Raw genomic sequence first — 11,162 nt, 5'->3', positions numbered from 1 at the left:
CATGTTTCCATTGGTTGACTTATTCAATAGATAGTTCGAAGATGACGTCACTCAAGTCTTTGTTATTGTTTTTTGCCATCCGCCTTTATGAGTAATGCTCACTGAACTGTATTAACCTGACTATAAACGTTCATGAATACACAGTTTTGTGTGTTGATCCGTTATACTTCCGGATGGCAATGTTATGAGCTTCTTAGCCAAGCGCATACTATCTATACAGCTCACGATTTGTTTTCTTTTGTGGCCAACCTAACCTGTCATTTGACGTCACGCTCTATGTAGCCTTCATAAACTGATACTAATCAATAGATAGTGTAACGTTGACGTCACTCAGGTCTTTGTTATTGTTTTTGCCGTCCGCATTTATGAGTGATTCTCACTAAACTGTATTCACCAGACTATAAACGATCATGGTTACACACAGCTTTGTGTGTTGTTCCGTTATACTTCGGATGTGAACTTATTGGCCAAGCGCATACTATCTATAACCAAAAAATCGTCATTAAAGAAGGCGAAGACCGTCAAAAAAAAGTTAATATTGTGAGTTGTAATCAATAGATCAGCCATTGGAATTATTTGTTTCCTTAGCACTCGTAACGACAACTCACTTTTTTTACTGTGGTGTGGTGATCATCGTGTTCTTTTGTGACATATTTTGGGGGTCAGAACTAGGTTTACGATGGCCACGGTGCTCCGCGCACCGCCTCGTGAGTTTTTAGTGGTGCTTTTGGAAAGAAATGACCCCATTGGTTGAACTATTGAATACAACTCATGATTTTTTTTAATTTTTTTTTTGTGTAATAAGTTTACGAAGGCTCCGCGTCAAATGTGGCAATGCAATCCTTCTTCGTGTTTCAAAATACTGTGGTAAACGCTCACAAACTGTGGGGCTGACTAATTCGGCTGTTTGGCATGTTTCAAAGGTGGCTATGACCTATGTCTCAATCCAATAAACCGGATCGTCTAACAACAACAGTAACTAGTCATTGGCTTTCGTATCCGAGCGTAGCCTTCGAACTTCACGATCGACGAGCTTTTTGTGTTCAATTGATGGTTCCTCTGTGACCTCTTGTTGCTATCTATGCCTGTCAAACTATTGACACGGATGGCTTTTTAACTATTATCTTATAGTATGCACCTTCAGTTGTTCAATCAACATACAGTGCACATACACTTTTGAAAATTACGTCAGTTATCGTATGTTTTTATTGAAACTAGTCGAATAAACATTTGATGCGTTTATTTTTGACTCGAGAATTTAAAATAAAGTATATTTTGGCCCTCTGAAAACACCGTGAACCGAAGACCTATAAAATAGCCACCTTAAGTGCTTGCCTATCACCCGGAATAAACAGTCCGACACAGTTGCAGATAAGGTGAAAAGATTGGTCTTCCACCTTTGCAATCCACCTCCTCCTCCTCCTCTTCATCCTCCTCCTCCTCCTCCCCTCTCTCTCTCTCTCTTTCTCTCTCTCTCTCTCTCTCTCTCTCTCTCTCTCTCTCTCTCTCTCTCTCTCTCTGAGCACAATAGATCGAAACAATTCTGAAAACGATGACGATGACTTTATTTATATTAATTTTTTTATTTTGTTAAACATCAGTACAAAATAGAAGTAAGTTCTTTCTTTATTACAGTAGCAGAAACGAAACAAAAGAACGACAACAAACAGTCTGAACAGAATGTCGGTGATGACGATAGTGATGATAATGATGACGATGACGATGATGATGATGACAAGGACATAATTAACAGCTATAACGACGTCAACAACAAAACTTTCCTTGGCTCACATAAGATGCATCTTCACACAATCTGTACATCGTCATTTTCTGACATGAGACCCACCACCGTGTAAGGACGACGACCCGCCTGCCTATCCTCATCCCTCCCACCCCTCGCATGATGCTGCTCTCTCAATCTCATTCTCCTCTTTCTTCTCTCCTCTTCGTCATAGCTATCCAACCCTCTGACCGCTCTTCCCATCTCTTCGTGCCTTCGTGTAAAAGAAGAGGAAGACGGACCAGCAGTTTCGCAGTCGTCGTCATATGACGACATCAGCCCCATCCCAACTTCCGGTTTCCCTTTTACGATTTGACCGCCACCTCTTTTCTTGTCAGTGCCCTTTTTCTTCTGGTCCCCCTTATCTCCCCAACAACCGACACTACCGCCAAACCTGCTCTTCCCGCTTTTTGACCGAACCACCTCTTCCATTCTGACAAGATCAGTCCGCTCCAAACCACGCCCTTTTGACTTTTCACCGCTCGATCTCGCCCCGCCTCTTCCCTCGTCACAGCCATAAGCCCCTCCCAGTTCCGTTCTCACCATTGCGTCCATTATTCCTTCATCCACCGATCCAAGTTCAGGTCGTCTTAGAAAAGTCTTCTTTTTCGTCTTTTTATTTTGCCTATACTTATGAATGAGGCAAGCCATAGGCGATACGATCAATAAAAACCCTAGTAAACTTGCGAATAGAATTCCGAGCGTCGATGCCGGCGAACTTCTGTAGGGATCAAGCGGACTTGAAGCCTCTTTCCTTATAACGTTAGAAGGGTGCTGATTGCCCATCGCTAGCTTCCTATTCGTGCCTCCAGTCAACCCTCCAGCTGACATGGCCATACTTCCTGGTTTGATTTTATCATTGAAATTCATCGGGCCGCCTCCACTGACACCTCTACCTGTACCAGGAACATTACCATTACCGATACCAATATTACTACCGCTGATTTTCACTCCAAAGGGATCACCGCTATTACCAGGTATTGGCTTGCCTGGTCGTCGTAATCTTTCACGTAAAATACGTCCTCTTCTTGACCCCCCAGGGGGACCTCGCCGATATCCCGGAGGTCCACCTCTACGACGACTGTTGCCTTTCATTCTTCGCCTTGGAGGCCATCTACGTCTAGAGTTCAATATTCTCGTGCCGTGTGCACCGGAGCCTCCAGCTCCAGCAGCAGCGGATGCAGACATACCACCCATTCCCAAAGCTCCCAACAGTGTGTTTTTGTCTTTGTTGTTATTGTTGTTCCTAACATTGTCAGTATTTGTGTTTCGCGCGTTTCCTTTGCCGGTCATTGCTGATCTCATCGGGTTTCTTTCAATGTAGTCTCTGTTTTGAGATGGCGGTGGCCGTGGTTGTCGAAGACGCAAGAAAGGATTGCCATTTTGGTTTGGCAGTCGATTCGGTGGTGGTACCGCTTGCTGCTGCTGCTGCTTTTTTTGTTGTAACTTTTCGAACACTGGTTGAGTTATCTGAATTCCTTGGTCTGTTTTGGATTGATCAGTCTGTTGCGAACCCGTGTTTTGTTGTGGAGAAGATGGAGGACGAGGCAGTTGCTGCTGCTGGAATGGAGGATATCCTCGAAACGGCGGAGGCATTTGACCATACGGCATATTTGGGAACCGGGCAAAGTTTGGGCCATACGGGGTTTGCATTGGTCCAGGTATCGCTCCCGGTTTCAATCCCGGTATGTAGGAGTTCCAACCGACTCCAGTACCCATTTTGCCAATATCGATACCAGGCGGTTTCAGTGCGTCGTTTGTCCTGTCTCTCCATCTTGGATGGTGGAGCTGCCACCACATCATATTATTCATACCTTCATCCATCTCCATCCCGTCATCGCCATACCCACCGTAACCAAAACCCCCGTCCTCCATTTCACCGGGATAAAAAGTACCATTGTAGTAAAAGCCATTTTCCATCATATCCCCCATTCCTTCACCCATCTCCATGTCCATCTCAGGCCGATAATAAAAAGTCCCGTTATACCAATATCCCTCGTCGTACTCGGGTAGGTAATGAAACGTGCCATTAAACCAGTATCCGTTATCGGCTTCGGGCATGTAATGGAAGGTCCCGTTATACCAATAACCGTCATCGAATTCTGGAAGGTAGTAGAACGTGCCGTTATACCAGTACCCGTCTTCGTAGTATTCATTTTCAAACATGCCTTCATCCATTTCGTTGCCGTAATAAAAGGTGCCGTTATACCAATAACCATCTTCCATCTCCATTCCGTCTTCACCATAAGGGCTATAATAGTACGTCCCGTTATACCAATACCCCCCTCCTTCACCTTCCATCTCACCGCCTCCATAATAATAAGTACCGTTATACCAGTAACCTTCATCGCCCTCGAACTCGCCGTAAGGATAGCCTCTACCCATCTCACCTGCCAACCCAACACCAAATCCCCCGGGAACTCCTCCACCCATCCAACCCCCACCTGGGTTCATCATAGGCACCCCACCGGCTCTGACACCATTTGCTCCTAACATACCCCACCCTACTCCATCGTCTTCACCACCCCACCATGGTCCGGCGGCGACTCTCCCCTGTCCCTGCATCGGATGCCAAGGTGGTACGGGCATTTGAACTCCTGCTTGTCCAGGCTTCATCCAAGGAAAAGCACCAATACCCGCTTTTCCCATGTGAGGAGGAAATGGTTGACCCATTCTTACATTCTGAGAATTGTCCCAATAATCCTGAGAAATTGGACCCGGACCGGGAAAATTAGGATTTCTATTGATAGCTCCCCCGTACAATGGGAAGAATAGACCTCCTCCAGCATGGCGTCCGGCGGATTCTTTGTTCTTCCCTCCGCCGGCTGGTGCTCCTCCGCTCTCGGATGGTGATCCTGGAGAAGATGGACTTGGAACGAGCGGCGTATTGGGATTCACCCCCTCTGATGTTGGATTCGGTGTCTGTGCGTTATTCGATGACGTCTTTGTGTCGTCATAAAAGTAGTCATCTCCAAGTCCGACCACAGTGGATTCTAAAAGGGGGAGGAGAGAAAAACATTCAATATACGTATTTACCACTTTTTTTTTCTTTTAAACATACCGATTGAGTTAAAAATGGACGTAATTTTAAGTCGTTTTCGATGTTTAAAATGCTACGGCAGTCATCTTTCTTCACGGGGAATCCAGTTTATTCATCGTCTTTATCTTGCAAGAGGGGGGGGGGGAATAAATATCTTTATAAGATCCTCACCATCATCATTTTCATCATCATCATCATCATCATCATCATCATCATCATTAATAACAACACTGTCGTCGTTATCATCATCAGAATTAGATTTAGCAACAAGAACAGTATTGTCTTCATCATCATCATCATCATCATCATCATCATCATCATCATCATCATCATCATCATCATCAACAACAACAACAACAACAATTACAACAACAACAACAACAGTGAGATTGACTGAAATCTGTTACAAAACAGTGCTGATGGTTTTTCTCGGATCCGCGGAAATCCTCGATTTTGGAGTCCAGAGGAGGAATTTCCTCCTTTTAAAAATTACAATTTCTCGAAACAATGTGCTAGCAATGAGAGAGTTGATGTGTGGTGGAACACACAGGTGCAGTTTCCCACTCTCAAGAAGTTAGCTAGAGTGTCAATGATAGTCTATCATCTCAATTGCTCTAAAAGTGGGGTTTAGTGCTGTAAAAATGGGGCTTAAAGGCAATCGTTCAACATTTTCCTACTTTTTCACTTTTTGTCACCATCAGCACTGCTAAAAATAATTTGATATATAATATTACCTGTAGTGACTGGCCCACTCTGTCCCTTGACACCGACAGCCATCATCATCATCACCACTATGGCCATAGACACCATCACCGACATTTCCATTACTTCCACTTTGATTTGCATCTTCAATCAAAACCCTAAGAATCACATGAAAGAATTAAGAATATTTATTATATTATTATCATTATTATCTTTTTTTTTTTTAAATAATCATATGGTAGTTATTCCAAATTGAAATATTGAAATAAATCATCTTAATCTATTTATATTGTCACGTTACTGTAGAACGACCTTAAGTGTCAACGGGAAAGTAGCTTAAGGCGAGCATGAGTTGTTTTGTTTTTTTATTTTCAAACCTGTTTTTAGACTATGCTATTCTTCATCATCATCATCATCATTGCTTTTTTTCACACTGAGTCAGGGTATAGGCCACAGACAAACAGTTTCTATCCTTCTCTTTCCTGAGTTAACTTTTTTTTTTTTATCTCGTTCCATGTCTTTATCACATCTCTGTATATCAGCTTCTTTAATTCTTTCAGATTTGTCTGTTGTCCTTCATAAATTCAGTCATTGCAGAAACTCTTCGGTCGCCCAAGTTTGAAAAAAAAAGGATTTGATTTGTCCGTCAGCGTTTCTGTAACGGTTTGAGTTTTAGGGAAGGGGTGTTAACACTTTGACAACCCCCAACCTGGAAGACCAGGTGACTCAAAAAAAATGGGGAGTCACACACCATTAGTCGCCTTTTACGACATGCTGGCTTGGCGTTGGGCTATTCTTGCACCCTCTCAGTTGAGGGACCCCGGACACCACACGGGGGATGCCATTCTTAGTCCGTAGAATCTAAGTCAATGTTTCGGTTTCTATCAAGTAATATTTTCTTGAATTAAAATTTTAAACAAATATTATATCGCACATCCTGCGTAAAATTCCTATGTTTTACCTGCTGTAAATAAAATATTAGATTAAATTTTAAAATTACCTCGAATATTCCAAGGCTAATCTCCAATCGGTGTCCTTAGAATATTACTTGACTTTTACACTTTATTGAAGACATGCATTCTATTTTACGCTAATTTTTTCTTTTAGATGCGAATATCCTGTTAGAAGTACACACTCGAGCAGCCAGTTCTGTGTTCTGTGAAAGTTCGATGACACAGGAATTACTTTGGATTTTTTGTCGAATTCACTCACGGTTTTTTTGTCTCTGTTCACGTCGAATTCACCCAATAATGAAACGGTTTTGTCTCTGTTCACGATGCTGTCGGTATTAGAATTGCTTTGGAGTTTCGTCGAATTCACCCAATAACGAAACTGGTTTGTCTCTGTCCACGGTTTTGTCGAATTCACTCACTGTTAGTGTTTAACTCTGATCACGGTGTTCTCGGCATTAGAATTTCTTTGGATTTTTGATCGAATTCACTCACTGTCACTGTTTATCTCTGATTGATTTTTGTCGAATTCACTCGCTGTTACTGTTTATCTCTGATCACGGTGTTGTCGGCATAAGAAATGCTTTGAATTTTTTGATCGAATTCACTCACTGTCACTGTTTAACTCTGATCACGGTGTTGTCAGCATTAGAATTCCTTTTAATTTCTTGCCGAATTCACTCTGTGTCACTGTGTTTAACTCTGATCACCGCGTTGTCAGCATAAGAAATGCTTTGGGTTTGAACTGAATCAGTAACAAACACCTCTCTCTCTGCACGAGCATCTAGTAAATGAAGCGGCTGCTGTCTGTATTGCCGTATACCACCACAATATCCAAATGACCAGAGCAGAGCATCGTTTTGGACAAAAGACAAACGCATTCTTCTAATGACTCCGATTGTCTCCCGTGGAAATTTGACATGAAAAATGACTCGGAAATGATTGAGATGAGAGCCTGGCGATTTGTTTATTTTGCTTACGGGTATTTTGCCACACTTCGACAAAACGCGTTATTTTTCTTTTTTTTTTTTCTTTTCTTTTTCCATCAATATATTATGCGGCTATGTGGTCTTGTGGTATGACACTCGCTCTCGGATTGGAAGGTCCTGCCTGGGTTTGAGCCTCGCTCGGCGCATAGTTGAGTCCTTGGAAAAGGCTCTTTACTCGCATTCTCTCACCGTACTTAGGTGTAAAATGAGTTTCTGACCGTTTATAGCCCTATTTTCCTCTGAAACAACTGTAATATCGCATAACAGGCGTCATGTCCCGTACTTTATATCAAATGTTGCTTTTGGTCAATGACCCCTTGTGATGGTTTTGACGACGTTTAGTAGATATTGCGCTATATAAAAGCTCAATTTTTAAATATTAAAAAAGAAATGAACTCAAAGGTTTCAGGCCAAAATGTATTTTTAGAAAAGGCGTTTTATTAGTGTATAGCAGCGTTGTTTGTGATCATATGATGACGTCATCATTTTCGACTGAGCGAGTGATCACGATCGTAAATATGTGTGTCACCCTGACCTGATTTATACTATATAATAATATGTATTATGAATGCGGCTATCGATGACTGTGTCCGTCTATTTGTCTTTGTCAATAGTTTACTCTTAAATCTAGAAACGTTTTTTTTTAATAGTTGACGATACGCGCGCTAGTGAGAATGTCCTGTCCATCATATAGGCAATCGACCATGACGTATTTTGTTTTTTTTTAAAGAATTGCTTTCATTTATTTATTTTGTGTTTGTTCGATTTTTTTTGGGGGGGGGGGGGTGTTAACAAATCGACATATTTAAAAAATAAAATAGTAGATGGTGTTTTTTTTTTTACTCCGTCCCTGTTCCAATTGAGTCCTCAATCATATTATTATAGTCAATTTTTGTTCAACCATTAAATCTTTGTCTTTTTTCTCTCTTTCTTTCTTACTTTTTTATATTTCGTTCTTTCTTGCTATCGCATTTTATTCTCTTTTTGTTTCTTTCTAGTTTTCCCTATATTCCCTTTCTTCTTTCTCTTTCTTTTTTCTTTCTTTCTTTCTCTTTCCTTTCTTTCTTTCTTTTACATTCTTCATTCATTCATTCGTTTGTTATTTATTTTTATTTTTTCGTCCTTTTTTTCTCTCTTTCTTTCTATATTTCGTTTATTTTTTCTTTCGTCCTTTTTTCGCTCCTTCTTTCTTATTTTCTCTTTTCTCTCTCTCTCTTTCTCTCTCTCTCTCTCTCTCTCTCTCTCTCTCTCTTTCTTTCTTTCTTTCTTTCTTTCACTCTCTCTCTTTCTTTCGCTCTTTCTTTCGTTCTCTCTTTCTTTCTTTCTTTCTTTCTTTCTTTCTTTCTTTCTTTCTTTCTTTCTATATTTATCGCGTTCTCCTCTAAGTCTGCCATCCAAGTGTCTGTCTGTTTGTCACCCCAAGCAAGTCGTTCGTTCGTTGTATTTTGCCCAGTGATCAATATCCGGTGCCATCTTTTTTTGACACCTGTCCATAATCTGACCTTCAAGTATTGTTGTGACCCAAATTACGATCTGCAAGCGCCGCTCGATTGTTGCCAGTCAATATAGATCAAACGAAGATGACGTCACTAAAGTCTTTGTTATTGTTTTTTTTTTACCATCCGCGTTTATGAGTAATTCTCACTTAACTGTATTAACCAGACTATTATAAACGTTTAAGGTTACACACCGTTTTGTGTGTTGGTCGGTTAAACTTCCTGATGGCAATGTTGTGAGCTTCTTAACCAAGTATGCGCTTGGCTCTGAAACTCACTACATTGCCATCCGGAAGTTTAACGGACCAACACACAGAACTCTGTGTAACCATGCACTTTTATAGTCTGGATAATACAGTTAAGTGAGAATTACTCATAGACGCGGATGGCTAAAAAAACAATAACAAAGACCCGAGTGACGTCAACTTCGAACTGTCAATAGACAGTATACATTTGGCTAAGAAGCTCATAACATTGCCATCCGGAAGTATAACGGACCAACACACAAAACTGTGTGTATCCATGAACGTTTATAGTCTGGATAATACAGTTAAGTGAGAATTACTCATAAACGTGGATGGCAAAAAACAATAACAAAGACTCTAGTGACGTCAACTTCGAACTGTCAATAGGAAGACATGTAGTGGATGGAGAGATGCCAGAAGTAGTCCTTCGGCCATCAAGTCCCTGGAGCCGGAGGTGATTATTTTTCATTAAAAATTGCTTGAATAATATGACTATTATTAAGTTACAGTGAATGACATAATCAGTCGGATGGTGAAAAGGTTTGAATTGAGATATTGCCAAGTTTAGTTAGAAGGCCAATCAATATTTATCAAAAATGAGTTCTTGTGATAAATGATTAAATCAACCCTTTTTGTACAACTTTGGGAAGTATCAAAGCTTAATTTCACTTCTAAATATTTTTTCCCCAGCTTTCTAGTCAAGTTGAAAAAGTATGAAATTTGAGAAAAGTTGCTTGATACCTTTCCCAAACATCTGACCATAACTTCGTGAAAAATCACCCGATTTACATGAAATAAAGATTAAAATGCTCTGGGGAGTATATTCTTTCAGAAAATGTCAAAATAAAAAATAAATAAAATAAAGCCAAAAAACAAAACAAAACAAAAACAAAAAAACAAAAACAAAAAACAAACAAACAAAACAAACAAACACAACAAAAAAAAAAACAAACAAAAATACAAAAAGAATGCAAATCCAAAATTTTCACCTTCCCACTGATTAAGTCATGCACTGACACTATTAATATAGTCTATCCGCACTGTGCTTTCTGCAGGATCTAACAGATGCAACTACACAATATCCGCCGTACGAACAGGTGGGAGTAGGTGGAAGAGGGAGATGCACCCGGAATCGATACCGGTTCTACTGCCTTTTAGTTTTAGGCGAGTACCTACGTACTCTAACAACTGCGCTATCGGTGCCACACAAATGGCGGAAGAGAGAACAACAGAGAATGAAAACTTTTTGGCGATGAGTCTCGATACTTTCACTTCTTATTGTACTTTGTCGTATAGATTATGCCTTCATGACCTGGCCGTCCATCGAATCTCTGTACTGTCTTACTCTGAAAGAAGATATAAACACACTCACACACGTAAACACAATCTACACAACAAATCCAACTCCCCCCCCCCCTCCCCCCAAAAAGAAAAAAAGAAAAAAGAAAAAAAAAGATAGTCCTTTTGTGTTTTGTTTTTAGTTGGCCAGAAAACTCGTCCCTCAAATATCGATCGATTCAAACTACCCTCATCTTGTCAAAAACATTCAACCCTGGGAATTCAAGGAAGACTTTTTTTTTTAAATTATTATTTTCTTTTAATGTGTTTCTTGCTACTTTTTTTAAAAATTTATTTATTAAAAAAAAATATAAATATTTTATTTATAAGAGTGTCGCAGAACAGAGAGTCAAAACTTAGCGATAAGATTCCTTTCACATCCGATTGTCATTGATGTCAATACCTGCATCATCTATCTATCTATCCATCGAATTTCCCTAGATACTTTTCTCTTTCGCATCCCATCCTCATTACTGGCAGTACGGGATACTATCTATCTCCCCTTTCCTCTTTCAACACTCCTCTCCCCTCCTCCACTTCTCTCTCTCTCACTCTCTCTCTCTCTCTCTCTCCATCCCTACCTCCCTCTCTCTCTATCTCTCTCTCCCCCCCCCCTCTCTCT

General features: G+C 40.5%; 2 protein-coding genes across 5 annotated transcripts in view; one reads left to right on the top strand and one right to left on the bottom strand.

Moving 5' to 3' along the window:
- Positions 1–11,162, top strand: part of LOC144957010 (kinesin-like protein KIF13A) — a 352,589-nt gene that overhangs the window by 165,607 nt on the left and 175,820 nt on the right. The window lies entirely within an intron of this gene.
- Positions 1,564–7,379, bottom strand: LOC144956595 (uncharacterized). Of its 2 annotated transcripts, none has more exons than XM_078887195.1 (3): positions 6,523–7,379; positions 5,555–5,680; positions 1,564–4,773 (listed from the first exon to the last, which is right to left on the bottom strand). In XM_078887195.1, exons 2-3 carry the CDS (start codon positions 5,664–5,666, stop codon positions 1,805–1,807), a joined length of 3,081 nt encoding a protein of 1,026 aa, XP_078743321.1. In that variant the 5' UTR covers positions 5,667–5,680; positions 6,523–7,379; the 3' UTR covers positions 1,564–1,804. The 2 variants fall into 2 exon arrangements, with proteins under 2 accessions (XP_078743321.1, XP_078743322.1); XM_078887196.1 differs by having other exon boundaries at positions 5,555–5,670; positions 6,522–7,337.

The sequence above is a fragment of the Berghia stephanieae genome, chromosome 11 (genome assembly GCF_034508935.2).
Source record: "Berghia stephanieae isolate SIO BIC M18660-M18661 chromosome 11, UCSD_Bste_1.3, whole genome shotgun sequence".
Taxonomy (NCBI): Eukaryota; Metazoa; Mollusca; class Gastropoda; order Nudibranchia; family Aeolidiidae; genus Berghia; species Berghia stephanieae.
This window is presented reverse-complemented; position numbering and strand designations above follow the sequence as displayed.

Bases quoted from the DNA above. Each gene is read 5' to 3' on its own strand.
- LOC144956595 (XM_078887195.1), bottom strand. From the start codon at position 5,666: ATGCAAATCAAAGTGGAAGTAATGGAAATGTCGGTGATGGTGTCTATG. The intron at 4,774-5,554 runs GTAATATTATAT...TCCCCCTTTTAG, and splicing joins GAGTGGGCCAGTCACTACAG to AATCCACTGTGGTCGGACTT.